The 18,582-nt window shown below is 42.0% G+C and overlaps 1 protein-coding gene across 1 annotated transcript; it reads left to right on the forward strand.

Moving 5' to 3' along the window:
- The first annotated feature begins 41 nt into the window (after positions 1 to 41).
- Positions 42 to 17,312, forward strand: LOC117358824 (protein phosphatase 1K, mitochondrial-like). The gene is made up of 7 exons (XM_033940549.1): positions 42 to 140; positions 4,001 to 4,444; positions 7,916 to 8,013; positions 8,940 to 9,102; positions 10,746 to 10,890; positions 12,031 to 12,165; positions 15,855 to 17,312. Exons 2-7 carry the CDS (start codon positions 4,029 to 4,031, stop codon positions 15,984 to 15,986), a joined length of 1,089 nt encoding a protein of 362 aa, XP_033796440.1. The 5' UTR covers positions 42 to 140; positions 4,001 to 4,028; the 3' UTR covers positions 15,987 to 17,312.
- The last annotated feature ends 1,270 nt before the right edge of the window (positions 17,313 to 18,582 follow it).

Raw genomic sequence — 18,582 nt, forward strand, 5'->3', positions numbered from 1 at the left:
TTGCTGTGACAAGATGGAAAATTGCTAATGCCAAAAACCGTATTCTGTATCCCTCCGCCGCTTAGTTTATTATCCCGCTGACGCTTAAAGAGTTCAGAGAGTGGTTGGTAGGGGCGCACGAACCTCTTGGGTCTTCTAAGGTAAGATAGTTACTGTACTGTGCATTGTCAGTCTAATGTAAAAAAAATTTATTTTTATATATATGAGGTAAAAGAAACCAATAACAAAAACTACTTTAAAATATTTACTTTCCGTTGTTTGAGTGGCATGTTGCATATTGGATAGAAAGTGATAGGCTTTACATTTTGGCAAGGGCAATTAAGGTCCTCCCATTTCAGGGATGGGCTGTACGTCACTGGAGAGGCTTGATCTTTATGAGGTCTGCGCATTGGTTGCTTTTCCCCTCAGCAAGCCTCAATTAGGTTGAGCCTGGCTTGAGCTTCTAAAGATAGACAATGACAATGAGTAATGTTGACAGATGTCACCTGATAATATTTAGAAGTTCGTTGTCATTTGAAATAATAATAATAATAAAAAAAATTTTGTCTGCTTTCCCAAATAATGCTCGAGGTGGCTTACAATGTGATTAGTAATTCAGGAAGAACAGGCTCCTTCCTCAAAATATTAGTTTTAAGCGGGTGCTCAAGGCTACAGGAGATGAACTGATTTTCTCAAGGTCACAGGAGTTTCACTGGGGAAATGGGATTTAAATACTGTTTTTTTCTCATTATTTTAAATACCAGGGTTCAAAGTTTTAGATCAAAGTACCTAACTAAAAATAAATACATATTTAATACTAAAGTAAAAATACAGTGAGGAACACAATAATAAAAAAATTATTGCCTAATATAATACTTTTTCAATAAAAAGTAAAAGTACATCAACTACAATGAATGCAACTATTGTTAACATTTTTATTCCAAAACTTTTACTGGTCTACAAGTCATCAACTTTGTTTTTATAAAACTACATTTTGAAAATGACAGTCATGTGAGTATGCTTGTGAGTTATTAATACAGCACAGCTAAAAATGTATTCACCAACTGCACTGGTGAATACACTGGTGAATGTTCCTTCAAATCAGACCAGACTGAAAAACTACTACCGTAATGTCTTTTGACAGTGTATGCAGGTGTTGTTTAAGGGAATCCCTGTCTAAAACATTTCTGTATAGCAAAGAATGCTTTAACATCATCATTGTCATTATCATCTGCATTAGACTTGCATGCTTATCTTCATCTTTGTTATTATGGTCATGCAGTCCAATTACAGAGAAAGCTTTCACTAAATTGGAATTATTGTCTGTTGTTGTTCTAACAATTTTTCATCTGATGACAAACTCTATCTGAATGTCTTCAAGAATTGATGCAATAATATTAAGAAGGGCATTAAAGAAAACACACATATCTAAATCCAAACTCCCCATCTTGCTTATAACATCCATCTCATAGCCATAAACAGGAAAAAAATGTCTAGATTTCCTTTCGATTATGGCTGTGAGATAGATGTATTTGCACTGAAAAGGTCCAAAATGAATAGCCATTTTCCAAAGTTAAATGTCTAAATTTTAAACAACAAAAAACAGGGACATGAACAGTGGCATAGTGAGGGTGAAAGGACCCAGGGGCGGTGATGCCCCTCTTCGCCCCCCACCTCCACTTCCACACGTTCCTTCCCTGCCCGCTCCTGCTGAGCACGCTGCTACCTTCCCTGTATCCCTGTAATGCTCCTGGCGTGAGCAGCGACCCCCCAAGCTGCAGTCACGCCAACATCAGCTCTTCATCTGATATCACTTCTTAGGTGCAGATCAAAGGAAGAGCTGACACTGGCGTGACAGCAGGTTGGTGGGTTTCTGTTGGTGCCAGGAACATTACAGAGGTTTGGGGGAAGAAAAGCGGTCTGGGGAAGGAACGGGGGGGGGGGGGGTAGGAGGACAGGTGCCTGCACCCTCACCAAGATGGTGTCTGGGGTGGACTGCCCCCCTGCCCCCACCCCTTTACTACATCACTGGACATTTTTTAAAATATGGTCACACAGGTGTCCTGGCAAAACAGAGAAATAGCCTAGTGGCTAGTGTGGTAGACTGTAAATAAAAGAAAACAGGCTTAAACCTTGCTATAACTCTCTTTCATGTAAATGTGATCCGTCCAGGAGCTAAAAAATATCTGCTGTACCTGAATGTACACCACTTCAATATCCTTCAGGCATGCAGGTGTCATATATTTCACCATAATGATATTCACGCTTATTTCCCCTAGTATTCACTATTATTGGTACAACTTCATGTTATTTTTTGTCATTTTCATTACAGATTTAACACACTATCACAATGGCTGTCATCACTATCACACACACATTTTTTCTAAAGTTTTATAATCCAAGTCTTAACTAATTGTTATACATATAGTATTTCTTGTTTATGCAGTTTCCTTTTCAGAATGTTTGCTAAGGACAATCATCAGGTGAGCATTTCTTAGTATTCACTTATCATCATGATTCATCTCTTTATTTCACTTCAACCACACTATCATTATCATCATTTGCACAAATACACCACAGAATAATACTCACTAATTAATCACACTCATCAATTCATTACACTCATAAACTAGAATTCATTTCACAATATAAATTGTTGATGTTTATTCTGATTTAAGGACCCCTGAATAAAGGTTGATTCTAGTTGAAACACGGACTGTGTAGGGTCTGAGCCTTATCATGTGAAGAGTGAAACATCCTTGACACAAACTTTTTGTACCTGATAATTTTGTTTTTATTTGTTTGTTTTTTTGATAATTTTTTTAAATTGTGTTTTGTAAATAAACATAATTACTAATCTCCTGGACTACCAGAAACTAGTGTTCCTCCTTGTGCTTGTGGATCTCTGACTTTTGTTTACATAGAAACATGATGGCAGATAAAAGCCAAATGGCCCATCTAGTCTGCCCATCCGCAGTAACCATTATCTCTTTCTCTCTCCAAGAGATCCCCTGTGCCTATCCCAGGCCCTTTTGAATTCAGACACTGGTCCTTCTCTTCGATTTCTCTTCTTAGTTAAATACCTACTATCCCTAAATATATATGGTGGGATTGGCCACTGTGAGGACGGGCTACTGGGCTAGATGGACCATTAAGGCTATTCTTATGTTCTTGGGCCCCTTGGGGCAAAGGCCACTGCACTAACCACTAGGCTGCTCTGTCAAATAAATTTTGTTCATACAGCACAACTTTAAGCATTTATCATACAAAGACTTTCACATGTATCTTGGAAGCCAGCCAGAGTTTTTTGAGGGATATCCACTCTTCTGATAAGTATGCTTGGGCTCAGACTCAGTCAAATTCAAATCCAGAGGTTTTTGAAAAGTAGATTATTGTCCACTGTTGTAATATAAATCAATCACTGCTTGATGGGTGTTCATTGACTGTAAGCAATTTACACATTTGCTACAATGAAATATTTTTAATTTTTGGTGTCTTTTTTTTGTCCAGACATATCTGGACCAGTCATGGCAATCTGGTTTGAGTTTTTCTCCAGATTTTTTTTGTCTCCAGAAATATGATAAGCATAAGTTTAGATTTGCTGTGAGAAAGGGTGTGAAGACATTTGGTAATCAAGACTATTTGGTCTCATTTCAATTTTTTAATTAGTGTGTAAGTCTTTCCCATTGAAACTGTAGCGTATGTTTTGTAGATCTGTGCAGAAGCTTCTACTTTAAGACATTTTGGATATTTTAGATAACAGAATATGAAAAATGTATAAGGATGTGAAGATGTTTGGGTTTTTGTTTTTTTTTTGCAAGGCATTGCTGAAAACTGGCTCTTAGATTAGGAACTTAACTGATGTATTATTTGATAGAGACCAGACAAGTGAAGGGTTTCATATACTCATGTATTTTGAAGCATCTAATACTTATGCTTTAAAATGCATCCATAGATCAGCAAATAAAAAATGCAATTTGACAGTGAGAATGTGCTCCTATTTTTTTTTTTCCTTTGGCAGGTTTTGGGTGCTTGCTAAGCAGAGGAAAATGTGCCGCCTCCACAAAGCCATCACCACCGCTCTCTCCAGAAGTACTCCCTTGATCATCAAACGTTCCAGAGCGCGAGCCTTTCAGAATATGCCTTGCAGCTGTCGGAGGTTCAGCACCTCTACATCCTGCAAGGGGGCATTGGCTCTCGAGCGTAGTTTCCATCCCATGAGCTGGGACAGTTTTGGCACCTGGTTAGATGAACCTGTTGTGCTACCCCCTCGAACCACAACAAGCTCTGTCTTCTCTTTTAAGGACATTGGTTGTGCCACTGAGACTGGTAGACGAAAACAAAATGAGGATCGCTATAGTGTTGCCAAACTGTCAGATGACACTCTCTACTTTGCTATTTTTGATGGTCACGGTGGTGCAGCTGCAGCTGAATTTTGTGCAAGATATTTTGGTCATATTATTAAGTAAGTAGCAGGGCTGGCTTAACCATTGGACTAGGTGAGGCTCAGAGGGCACAAAAGTAACCAGCCTAATCTGGTTTCTCCCATTGTCATTTCCCTCTCCCTATGGGTCTGACACTGTTCCTTCATCTCTTTCCCTCCCCTGCCATCTTGTAAATCCCAAGAGAGGAAGAGATGCTAAACCCCACAGGGAGGGGAGGAGGGAGGGGGCGCTGGAAGCGAAGCTGTGTGTGTGTGTGAGGGGGGGGTGCTGCCAAAGCAAGTGGGTTTGGGGGAGCCACTAACTCATGAGCTGGCCCTGGCTAGAAGATGCCTTGAGCCAGAGAGGAATGTCTAGTTGTTAGAATACTGGGATAATAACCCCAAAGGAAGTCTGATTTAGGTCCCACTGCTGCGCCTCATGATCTTGGGCAAGGCCCTTAACTTTACATTGCCTCAGTTACAAAATTTAGATTGCAAACCCTCTGGGAACAAGGAAATACCTAGTGTACTGTACCTGAGTGTAAGTCACGTTAAGCTACTAGTGAAAAAGATGGGAGCTAAATATAAACAAACTCTGCTTGGGTGGGGAGGAGAAAATAAAAGAGCAAGTCTTTCCTTGGTCAGATTACTCCGTGCCTGCTTTGTAACAGTCTTTTTCTAGATGTCTTGTTTCAGAGAGAACATGCTTGTGAGAATCAAATTAAAGGGATATTGAGTTTGACAATAAAGAATGTACACAGAATAATTAGGAGGGAATGAGCACCCAAGTCACAAGTATATAGAACGACTTCCCCTACTTAAAGGTCTTTGTAATGTACAAATAAGTATGTGCTGTTACTATGGTGGCTTGACAATGTACACTAATTTGTGTGTTAAGTGCATGCTGTGTACAGTACGTGGGGGGAACTAGGCAGGTTATGGACAGAGCATAGATATGGACTACACATTACATTAGTGCAGGGTACTGACTGTGCACCGTCATTTGTACAGTTAACGTAGGTGAACTCACCATCTCAAGAGGAAGCCTTAACCCCTGGGTTCTATCTATGGCACCCGGATTTGGGCATGATCCTGAGATGCGTGAACAACTTAATTGGTTGAGCAATAATTGGACATTAGCAACCAATTATTGACATTTAAATTGCATAGCAGATTACATACATTTAGGTGACCACTGATATCTGGATATTTAGTGCCAGGTGCTATGCATTAAATATCAAAGATCAGTTCAGCCTGCAGCTGAGTGACTGAGGCAGCGTTTTAGCCCTGCAGGCTCAATATCGGGCAGTATGGGTTTAGCACTGATTTTCAGCATTCCGCTCATAAATTTAGGCAAACAAATGGCAGGCCTAAATTTAGGAGTATTGGTTCATCCTGGCTTAACATAGCTTGGAATGACACCCACCGGTGGTGCACTTCAATCTAGTGCCAGCATGGAGGGAGCAGGCTGGGTTCCTGCAGTCCTGGCTGCGTCGCTCTCTTCAATGGGCAGGGGCAGTAGAAGCGATTCTCACATGCTGCCTTCCATTAACCTGGAAACCTCTGCTCTGTAGCATCTTGTCCAGACAGAGAACAGGAAGCTGCAACAGACAGGGGAAGGACACAGCAGAAGGGAGGCTTCAGGGTTAGTGGTAGGCAGTGTGTGGGAATTGCTGCTGCTGCCCCATTGAAGAGAGACAGAACCAAGGGAGCCTAGCCTGTTCCCTCCATGCTGCCCAAAGGAGATTTGTGGGTGAAGTAGGATGTGGGAGGGAAGGAAAGATGCTGAGTAGAAAGAGATGGTAGGGAGGAGTGAGAGAGGGCGAATTGCTAGACATGGGTTGGGGTGGAGGGGACTTAGGAGGAAGAAGGTAATAAAAGGATAAATATTGTATATGGGGGTAGGGATGTAGAGGAGGGTGCAAGGGGCAAGAGAGGGAGAAAATGTTGGACTTAGGGGTGGAAGGGAGGGGGAGATATTGGACATGATGGTGGAAGAGAGGAATGGAAAGATGTTGCATAGAGGGAATGGGAAGAGAAATGTTGGACCTGGGAGGCAAATGAAAGATAGAGATCGAGAGGGAGAGATGTTGGACATGAGGTGAATGAGAAGGAGGGAGAGGTACATAGAAGGTAGAGAGGGGAGAAAGAGGGAGATATTGCATCCAGGAGCAGAAAAGATGATGGAGAGATGCTGAACAATGGGCATGAGGGAAGAGCTGTACCATGGGGCAGAAGGCAGGAGGGAAGAAAAGGACAGGGAGATAAGAGGTTATGAGGGCAGGGAGGGGAAAAAGAGGGAACAAATACTGGGACAGAAGGGTGAAGGGAGGAAGAAGTGGGAATAATGGAACTATGTGGGAGAGGTCAGGAGGAGGAAGGGTGCCTAGGAAAGTACTGAGAGGATAGTGATTACTGAGAGTAGAAATATGGTAATGGGGAGTAGATTAAAGATAGATACAGAGAAACATGATGGCAGATAAAGGCCAAATGGTCCATCCATTCGGTCCATCCACAGCATCTACTATCTCCTCCTCTCCCTAAGAGATTCCACATGCCTATCCCACACTTTCTTGAATTCAGACACAGTCTTTGTCTCCATCACCTCAACCAGGAGACTATTCCATGCATCTACCACCCTTTGTGTAAAAAAGTATTTCCTTAGCTTACTCATGAGCTTATGTCCTCTCATTCCAGAGTTCTTCATTTGAAAAAGGCTTACATCCTATACATTAGTACCAGCTGAGGGGAGATATGATAGAGGTCTATAAAATACTGAGTGGAGTAGATGTGAATTACTTGTTTACTCTTTCCAAAAATATTAGGACTAGGAGGTATGCAATGAGGCTACTAAGTGATAGATTTAAAACAAACTGGAAAAAATATTTCTTCACTCAGTGTGTAATCAAACTCTGAAATTTGTTGCCAGAGAATGAAGTGAAAGCAGTTAGCTTAGCAGGGTTTTAAAAACTTCCTTTAAAAAAAAAATAAAAAAAAAATCCATAAGCCATTAAGATGGACTTGGGGGCATCCACTGCTTATTCCTAGCATAAGCAGCATAAAATCTGTTTTACTGTTTGGGATCATGCCAGGTACTTCTGACCTGGGTTAGCCACAGTTAGAAATGGGATACTGGGCTTGATGAATCCTCATTGGCTAAAATATTTACTGTACATTTTGAGGTAGGAGTAGGTTGTGGCAGAGAAAATTATGTGCCCACCACCTTGGACTCAGTCCCACTAAAAATTGGCTGTCTGACTACGCCACTGGCGCCCACTTTACCAGTGATAGAAAGTGTGACCTCAGTTTATTACCCCTCCCGCCTCCTTTTACAAAGCCATGCTGGCAGCTGCTGCTGCAGTAACTGCCCCAAGCCCTTAGGGAAAGGGCTTTGGGGCTTTTGCCGAGTGGCAGCTGATAGCATGGCTTTGTAAAAGAGGATTGTAGTGATCAAGCACATGAATTTTAAAAGTGAATTTTTAAAAAAATATGTTATAATCTGTTGATTTACAGGCAACTTTTGACACGTGACTCTGATCTCGAATCTGCGTTGATGAAATCCTTTCTCCAAATTGATGAGATCTTTTCCGAAAGTGTTTACAGTCTGGGAGGTAAGACTTTAATGTAGCACTTGGTTTACCATTTGCCTGCAAACATCAGTTGCCCACCACAGAAATAATAAAGGCTATGAGTGATTACACATCAAAGTGATCAGGTAAAGAGCTAAGCATTTTGATGGTAATTCTTTAAAAGGGCATTCACTTTGGGCATTGGTTATTGTGCCTATTTTTCTTTACAGAATACCAGTGCAGGTGGCAGAGAATACCCTCACCTAGATGTACGCATGGACATATGTGAGGAGTGGCCTAGTGGTAGAGCTGCTGCCTCTGCACCCAGAGACTGTGGGATTGAATTTCAGTGCTGCTGCATGCATTGGCCTAGTAAAGGGGGGGCGGTCTATCATCCTCCTCTCCATCCTTCAACTCCTTCCCCAGCTGTGCATGCGTCTTCACTTCCCCACCACCATACCTTTAGCTCAGGGGTAGGGAACTCTGGTCCTTGAGAGCCATATTCCAGTCGGGTTTTCAGGATTTCCCCAATGAATATGCATTGAAAGCAGTGCATGAAAATAGATCTCATGCATATTCATTGGGGAAATCCTGAAAATCCGACTGGAATATGGCTCTCGAGGACTGGGGTTCCCTATCCCTGCTCTAACTCTTCAATGCCACAAGCAACAACTTCAACCTACTGCTTGCGCCAGCATCGGCTCTCCCTCTGTTGTCACTTCCGGGTTCCGTGCATAGGACGTGACATCAGAGATTTATAAAAAGTTCCAAACTATTTTAATGGTAATTTAGCTGCGTTGCATTGAATCCTTTTCCACCTCTCATTGAATGACCTGTTCTTTAATAAACTCAGGTTAGAAAGGCAGTAGTGAAGCCACGTTTTATTTGCAGGATGAGTGTGTGCGTGTGCTGCAGTCATTGTAGCACAGTTAATCAGTCATGTCTGAAAATATTTTCTCCTGATCTAGAGATACCCTCTGCTGGGACAACAGCAACTGTTGCTTTGCTGCAGAATGACAGTGAACTCTTGGTAGCCAGTGTAGGGGACAGTCGCGCCATCCTATGTACAGAAGGAAGGGCAGAGCCACTAACTGACGATCACACACCCAGACGCAGGGATGAGCGGGAAAGGTGATTGGTTTTTGTTCTAATTAGTATGACTGTGATGTGCTTGTAAGGTGCAAAATCCACCGGCTGGCTTGATACCCCGGCTATATTGCTCCATGCTACCAACCGAGTGAATCGAGTTAATGCTCAAGCTCCACCTTTACTTCTGCCTTTCTGAGGAAATTCACTCAAGGCAGCCTACACTAAGAATAAGTCAAACATAGCAATAGATAATTGCAGTAAAATTATTCAAATAACCGTGCGCATTATGGCATAGTATGCTACATCACGTCAAACAATGGGACAAAGTTGTTTGCTATGAGAACAAACAGGCATGGGTATCTATCTCAGAACTTACATATCAGAAAATAAAATGCTTTTGTAATACTTTTTCAATTAATACAAAATATTTAGATCCTCAAATTTTTTTTAGTGCTAGGGCATCAGAGATTCCTGTAATTAAAATCTAATCGGTATTTCTTAATCACACTTTTTCAGTACAGATTCAAGGCAATTTACAGGAAAAAAAAAGCCCATGCAGCTTCGTGGGGCAATAGATATACATCACATTGAATTAATAAAGGTCAAAGGCCTTTCGCAGGAATAAAGCATTGAGTGTGTCCAGACCTACAAACTTTTCTCAATCATCTGCCATTAGTTTTTAACATAAATAGTGAAAGGATAAAGAAAATTAGGAGATTAGCAGGCACATACAAAGAGTCAAGAATTCAAACCATGTTTTGATAGTATGCTACTTGTCAACACTATACCGATTACAACATTTTAATAGCATAGGTTTAAGCAAAGATGGAACATACAGATAGATAGGAATCACCCAGTTATGCTTGTTTGTTTGCTTTAATATCTAGCAATAGAATCGTGTGCTGTGGCACGGTGACGGGATAATTGCGCGCCAGAAGCCAGCGTGCCGACAATCCAGCACCGACAATTCGGCGCAAGACAAAAGCGCGCGGGGGAAAAAATAATTTTTAAAGAGCTCCGACTGGGGGTTTGGGGTGGCAACCCCCCCACTTTATTGGTTAGTGTTCGCACTGCCATTGCAGGGGGGGGGGCGTGTGGGGGGATGAAACCCCCCACATTATAGAGAAAACGGAACTTTTCCTGAAAAAATCAGAAAAAGTTCCGTTTTCTCTATAATGGAGGTTTCCAACCCCCCCGAACCCCTCTCCAACAGCTGTGGCACAGTTAGATGTAAATTCTTGCATTGTAATGGGTGTTTGTTTTTTTAAAGTGAATTGTCAGGTACAAAGAATACTTTTATTATGCTCTCCTTTGGTTGAAAACAATTTGTTCTAGTGAGGAGAAGTTTCACAATGAGAGCAACCTTTGTAGATCTTGAAAGAAATGGATGAATGAGTCTGCTCACTCCAAAAATGACTTTTCTCTCACAAACTTATGTGAATGAATTTTGCTTAGAACATGCTGATATCCTGATAACTTAGGAGTCTTTTTATTAAGGCACGCTAACCGATTTAGCGCATGCTAAAGGTTAGTGCACACTAAATGCTAGGGCATCCATTATATTCTATGGATGCCTTAGCATTTAGCGTGCACTAAATCAATTAGCATGCGTTAAATCGGTTAGCGCGCCTAAATAAAAGGACCCCTTAATGAGAATTTTGGGTTATGATTTTTTTTTTTTCCAGAATTGAGCAGTCTGGTGGTTTTATAGAATGGAACAGAGTTAACGAACCATATGTCAATGGCAAGCTAGCAATGACACGAAGCATTGGTGATGTGCAGATGAAGTCCTTCGGCGTGACGGCCCAGCCAGAAATGAGGAGAGTTAAGGTATGTGTACACATGAAGGCTCAGATTCTCTAGATGGTGCCTAGCTCCTAGATGCCATTGAGTGCAATTGTCAATCATCCACTAGGCACCATTTACAGAATGGCGTCGGTAGGCATTAAAAGCTTTGGTGCACTGCCATTTAGGACCGGGTTTTCTTGGCCTTAGTGTACCTAAGTGAAACTGCACCCAAAGTCCAACCCAAATCTCTCCCTAACTATGTCTACTTGCCGGTATGTGCCTGTTTTAGCTGCCTACCTTGTAGTGGTAGGTGCCTGCCAGCTAATTAATTTTTTAAATGCTTTTAAGTTGTTTTTTAATGGCACTTTCAATTATCAGCATCAATTAAGCCAATTAAGAAAATTTAGTTAGGCACCTAGATTGGCTAGGCATATCAATCTAGGTGGCTAACTTTCAGCGCCTTTTATAGAACCTGGACAGAAGGGTATAAATGTCTAGAATACTAGCATAAGTGTACACGTACCTGCAAAAATGCCAGCAAAGTGCCTAAGCACTATTCTGTAAGGGAATAGCACATAAATGCAAGGGGGATGTACACATACAGTAGACTCTCTGTTAAGCAGAACTCAAGCAACCAGAACTCTCAAGCAACCAGCAAAAAAAAAAAAAAAAATAATAATTCTGTAATACTTTAAATAAAAATGAAAATAAAATCAATTTCTGGCAGAAATTTAAGTATAAACTTGACACACCAGACCTGAGTACACCTTTGCCTTCCACATGTCCGATAGTTTATCTGGAATAGTTTATGGCATGGCATAATATGGGATATAGTATTAGTTAGGCCTATTTTTAATAGTAACTCTCAAGCAACCAGAAACTACATTTATTTGGCACCTATCAATCCCCATGTGTGCTGGTTAACTGAGAGTCTATTGTATATGGAACATACACTAGTGATCTATAATGGAACCTGGCACCCAAATGCCATTATTGCATCGACCGTTACGTATGTGTGTGTACTGCATGTGTGTATGTAGGTGGGGGGCCTAAAAGGAGGCAGTGTCCAGTTGTACAACTGCCCCCTAGTTCCTAAGGTGGATGGTTTTAGAATTGTCCCCGTGTAGATGATGCTTGAACAATTTTAGCCAGCTAATGGTGTCTCATTCCTGACTTCAATAGCTGCACCATTCAAAAGACTCTTTCCTTGTTTTAACAACTGATGGAGTGAGTGGGGCAATGGAAAATCAAGAAATATGTGACAATGTAAAAAGATCTCAAGATCCTACAGAGGCGGCTACTCTCTTAATTGATCAGGTATGCCACTGGCTGTTGAGTTATTGTATCTAATGGAAATGTGTCTTTATTCATTTAAAAATGTTTGAAGAAGAGAAGCTAAGGCTCCTTTTATCAAGGCGCGCTACGGGGGTTAGCGCGTCGGACATTTCATCACACGCTAACCCCTGCGGAAAGCCAAAAAACTAATGCCTCGTCAATGGAGGCGTTAGCAACTAACGCGGCAAGCGGTTGAAGACGCGGTATTCCGTGCGTTAACAGCCTACCGCGCCTTGATAAAAGGACCCCTAAGTTTCTACTAAACTATTAGTAAACTTTCTTTCTGCTCATAAGTGATACATCATCACTCTTCTCTCCATTGTGTGTAAATGAGAAGTGAATAAAAAATGATATTTCAACCTGATTTTGTAAACATAAATCCTGTAACATTATTGCAAACACGAGTAGTAGCAGTAGTTGTAAATAAAGGTTACATACATGTCCGAAAATATAAAGAGTAAAGCCAGTTTATCTCAGTTGCTCAGCTTGGTCCAAGAGAGCACCCCGTTTCAGTACACCTTTCTCAGGGACACTTGGGGCTAGATTCTGAAAATGGCTGTTAAATCGGCAGTGTCTACAAAAATGGATTCCGGCTGCATATCAATCATACTTAGGCGCCGTTTCCAAGTTTAATTATTTCTTGTTATACCATCCATCACAAGTATCTAACAAAATGGCTGATGACTCCTACGAAAAACTTAGATGCCTGCAATGTAGGCCAGTGAATATTGCAGGTGTCTAAGTTATTTAGTGAATCGCAACTAATAGTGTCTAAGTCCCGCCCCATTCCTAATCACGCCCATTAGGCATCCTGCTGTAGACACATTACTGGCGCTTACACTGTAGATGCTCCCCAGCGCCTACTTTTTTAAAATGAGTTTTTAAGCAGTTTTAAATGATGCGGTCAATTGCCATACTGATTAAGACCAATTAAAACTATTAAGTTAGGCAGTGATAGGGCACTTTCCGCTGCCTAACTTATAGCACTGTTTATAGAATATGGCTAGAAGCCTACTCCATAGGATTAAATGAAACACAGGTTATTACAGATGTGGTGTCTCACAGTATATACTGTTGAAGTGAGCTTTAGAGAATGACACGGGGACAAATGTTTCCCTGTCCCCCAAGAGAACTCATTTTCCTGTCCTGTCCTGGAGAGTTCTTTTCCTCCCTTTGCCCCATTCCTGCAAGTTCCATCCTCATCTGCACAAGCATCAAACACTTTAAAGTCAATACAATGCTTAATAATATTTTCTCTGTTACTGCCCCCACGCTCTGGAATTCAACACCGGCTGAGAGATTCACATGTTAGATAATTTCAAGACCAGCCTAAAAACAATGCTTTTTAAAGATGCTTTTGCAGTATGATTGTCCTTTTAAGGACAGCTTAACTGATCACTCGCCCATTCTCCATGGCAATTATAGCAACTCAGGGAAAAATTTTTTTTTTTTAGTACCCCTTACCTTTTGTTTTTTCCTTAATAATTCTTTTCTCTCAGATTATTGTAGTTCTACCCTTTTCCTTTCGTGTCAGTTTGTTTTGTGAGATTTTGTACTTGTCTTTATTAAATATTAATTAGCTTTTAAATTTAATGTGTCTGCATTACCCTGTTCGTTGGCCGGATGGACGGGTGCCAAGCCAGTTGGCCCAGGCGCCTCAGGCCACACCTGTGGGCGGGGTTTGAGCCGCCTGGGCCAATCAGGCCCTAAGGCCAGCCATTCCTGCGATGGCTGGCCTGCCGGACGGACAGGCTTGGCACCCGTCCGTCCAGCCAACAATGTTAAGGTAGGGGGGATTAGGGCTGGGGGGGATTGAGGGGTCAGCAGGGGGTTGTCACGGGTCGGTGGGGTGGGTGCAATTGGGGGTTCGGGATGGTGAGCATGGGTGCGTCAAGGGCAGGAGGGCCTGGGATCCCTCCTGCCCATATTTTAGTGGGGGTGGGGGTAGGGGGTTCACCTGGGCAGGAGGGGTTGGGCTCCCTCCTGCCCGATCTTGTAGGGGGGTCACATGGCCAGGAGGGCTTGGGCTCCCTCCTGGCCTGATCGTTATTGGCAGGTCGGAGGGTTCTAGGATCGCCGGGGCAAGAGGGCTTGGGCTCCCTCTTGCCCCGGTCGTAGTCGGGGCTCACAGGGCAAGAGGGCTTGGGCTCCCTCTTGCCCCAATCATAGTCGGGGAAGGTCGGGGTGCTGTGGGGCAAGAGGGCTTGGGCTCCCTCTTGCCCCGTCGAGTCGGGGAAGGTCGGGGTGCCGTGGGGCAAGAGGGCTTGGGCTCCCTCTTGCCCCAATTGTACTTGGTGGGGCCAGGAGGGCTTGGGCTCTCTCCTGGCCCGATTGGATCGGGGGAGGGGTGGATCACTGCAGGAGAGATGGCGTTTGGCGGCACTTGGTGGTATCGCTATTGTATCAGGGGAGATGAGGCATCTCTCCTGCCCCGTTGGTTGTAGTGGGGGGTGGGTAGGTTGCCGGGATGCTGAGCTGATTGCGCCAGCCGCCATCAGCTCAGCGGCCCCTTTTTCAGCACTTATACCTGTTTTGATTCGGTCTAAGTCAAAACTTATAAGTGCCGACTAGGCAACCTGTCAAAACGTTTGGTTATACCTGCTGTACGCCAAAGTCTAGGTCGGCCCACCTCCCGCCCACTGCCCGCCCTTTCCCCTCCTCTAAAAACACCTCTTTTCGCTCTATGCATTTAGAGGCAGGGGAAAGGCCTAAGCTGGTTTTAGATACGTCTAAAACCAGCTTTGATTATGGGTACTTGGACAATCAGGCTTTTTGATCGTCTAAGTACCCATTTAGGCCACTTTTTAGACGTTTGGTGTTTTTTTATTATGAGCCCCATAGTATTATTATAGTTTCTGTATGTCATATATTCATCTTTCTTTGTATTATTCACGAGTTTTCAGCTCTTTGGGAAGAACGGAATAGAAAATGAATGAATGAATGAAATAAATAACTAGGGCTGCTTTTCGATTAAAATTTTTAATTATAATTATTCCCATAGTTAAAAGGTATTTTATTTATTTCCCTTCACTGCAGCTCTTTGTGACTCTAGCAGTCACTTAATTCTCCATTGCACCAGATACAAAATAAATACCTATATACGAGTGTAATATCTGAACTGCTTTGATTGTAACCACAAAAACATGGTATATCAAATCCCATCCTCCCCCTTTCCTTTCTTTAGCTCAAAGAAATCTGTGCTTAATTATAAGGTACTATAGTTTGTGTTTCACTCTCCCCCAATTTTACAAAACTGTAGCGCGGTTTTTAGTGCTGATCGGGCAGAGCTTTGGATTTTTGCTCAGAAATAGCTATGAAAACAACAACAATAACAAATTTTTAGATTGAACAGGTTGGTAAGACTGGATGGACCATTTGGGTCTTTATCTGTCGTCATCTACTAAGTTACTATATTACTATGTAACTGCTCCAACGCTTATAGGAAATCAATGAGTGTCAGAGCTGTTAACGCTATGGCCGGCACTAAAAACTATGTTATAGTTTTGTAAAAGGGAGGGGAGGGGGTATATTAGCTATAATACAGTATTTTGGGCAGAGATTTTTTTTTATTAATCATAATATTGTACTATAAATATATAATCTGAATTGATTGCACATTAGTTTGATTATGAACCACTTTTGCAGCTAAATGTCATTTATCCCAATTTTAGGCACTGCAGTACGGATCAGAAGATAATGTTACCACTATGGTCGTACCCTTTGGCGCTTGGGGGAAATACAAGAATTCACTCACTGCTTCAAGTTTTGGAAGAATTGCGATTGCCACTGGTAGATGGGGTTAGTTGCCACCTCTGGGAAGAAGTATCTAACCCACATATTCGTCTATAAAATGTATGACTTTGCAAAGTATGGGCCTGATTCTATAAACGGTGCCACTAAGTGCTTAGATTGAAGGTGCCTAGCTGAATTCCATGCACAACTCAAATTTTTTAAATTAGCTTAATTGACATTTTAATTGAAAATGCCATTAAAAGCTAATTAAAAAAAATTATAAACCTATTAAAGTTGCATGCAGAATTCGGCATGGTGCCTAGCAGTGTCTACACCGAGGCACCTACCGGAGCCTACCGACACCTACTTGAAAAGTAGGTATGGTTAGGGGGCGGAGTTTGGGTGTGAAAAGCATTAGGTGCCACTAGGCACTGGTAAATTAGGACAGGAAAACCCTGGACTAATATACTGGTGCCTAAGACACTTAGGGGCTGATTCTCTATAGCATGTGCTAAAGTTAGGCAGCAGTAGGCGCGCTACCCCCACCTAACATGCCAATGACAGTGCATGTTTTTAAAATTTATATTAGGCACAATGTACAAACATGCGAACCTCTGGCATACAAAGGCGTGCTGCACTGCCTAAGCATGTGTAAGGCAGGTGGAGGTGTGGTTTGTTCCAGAAGTTGCCTTATGCATGATTAGACATCACTATGCACCTCTGGATATGTGAGGTAGGTGTCTGAAATATAGGCCTGCAAAATGCTGGCCTACATTTCACATGTCAATACAAAACTGTAGGCGCGATTCTACAATGTGCGCCTAGCGATTAATTGATAACCACACACCTACATGCTTACAATGTAACTTTAATTTCTTGACCTAAACATAACCCTAACTGCAATATTGGCCTTAATCTTCATCCAAGCTTTGACACCAACACTTTTCTAAAACCTAGAACCAGGCCTAACCTTAACCTTAATCCTACTCCTAACCCTAGCCCTTGCCCTAAACTAAGCTCTAACCCTAACCTAAGCCCAAATCCTATATCTAACCCTAGCCTTTTCCCTTGCCTTAACCCTTTCTAGCCCTAAAAATAACCCCATCACTATTCTTAACCCAAATCCTAAATCTAACTCATTATAGAGAATCAGGCCCTTACTGGTGTCTAACTTGATTTAGGCACTGGTGGGCATGATTCTACAAATGGCACCTATATTTGATTGACATGCAGTAGATGCCATTTTCGATGGCGCTAACTGATTTAGGCATCAGGCCCTATAGAATCAGGCCCTATAAGTTTATACAGGAAGAGCAATGTCATGCTATGACTGCAGTACTGTAAAATTAAGAGAAATGACTGACTTTGTTTAATAAATCAATCTCCTTCAAACCAAATTGGCATTGGATTAATATAATCTGGGCAAGGTCTGAATCCAAACAATTGCAAGAAATGTAAGTAGTAAATCACAAGCACGATTGTTTATATTTCTCACAACCTAGGAAGTCCCTGATACATGGTAAGAACAGTTCTCTTGCCTTGCAGGTGTCACAATAGGATAAAGTAAACTCCTTTATCATGGATGAATAGGGAACTGATGCCACTGTTTATGGAGAAACTACTCATTAAAATAAGCTTGTAGACTTCTTTCTAGCAACTTTCCACATTTAATATGCAGCCACTCATATATCAATTTGCACAACTTTATTCAAAATGGTTTTCCGCAAACCATAACATTTACCAGATTCTCTCTAGCCTAAACTTCAGTCCTGTAGCTTTAACAGCAGACTTTCCTGTTGTGGTTCTAATGAACAAATTTACAGATTGTGGCATTCTGCAATAAGGTAAAACGTTGTAGTTCTAAACAGCCCAGTTTAATATGCTTAAGAAAAGGTAGGAGTTATGACAGGCTATAATGTTCAAAAGCAAAAAACTTTTGGGAGACACTACAAATATTAAATTGAATCCAGAAAAAACAAAGGGGCTCATAATCGAAAGAGAAAAACATCCAAAAACCGGCCTAAGTCAGCACTTGGACGAACATTGTCGAAATACATCCAAGTGCCAATAATAAAAACGGGTTTTGGACGTATTTCTAAATGACCTAGAATGACCAAAGCTAAACGGGGCATTTCAGGAGGAGTGTCGAGGGCAGGAGTTGGGCGGGACATGGGCCGGCTTAGACTTAGTCGTACAGCATGTATAACCAAAAGTTATACAGCAGAGGATCGACGGAACTTGGACGTTGTGACTTAGACTATGTAAAACATGGTCTAAGTCACAAAAACCCACCTAAATTCACCAGATAAGCACTGCAAACACATATAACAGACCCCCACATGCTACCCCAGTGATCACTGATCCCCCCAACCCCATAAAAATCGTAATCACACCTTTAAAATTCAGCCTCCAGACTATCATCACCTGGCAGCCTGGCATAGGAAAGCCTAGTCGTCCAGCACAGAGGCGGCTTAAGCCGTCTTGAGGGTGGGTTAGGGACCCATGGATAGGAGGAACCATGCCCATAAGCCCCTGTAATCACTGCATTGATACCTAAACATGTGCACTCCCCTATACACCCCCAAAACCCTTTTGTACTGGCATATAAGTGGCTCCTGCAGCCATAAGGGCTATTGGGGTGGTAGATAAGAGGGTCTATTGGATTCT

The sequence above is a fragment of the Geotrypetes seraphini genome, chromosome 4, assembly GCF_902459505.1.
Source record: "Geotrypetes seraphini chromosome 4, aGeoSer1.1, whole genome shotgun sequence".
Taxonomy (NCBI): domain Eukaryota; kingdom Metazoa; phylum Chordata; class Amphibia; order Gymnophiona; family Dermophiidae; genus Geotrypetes; species Geotrypetes seraphini.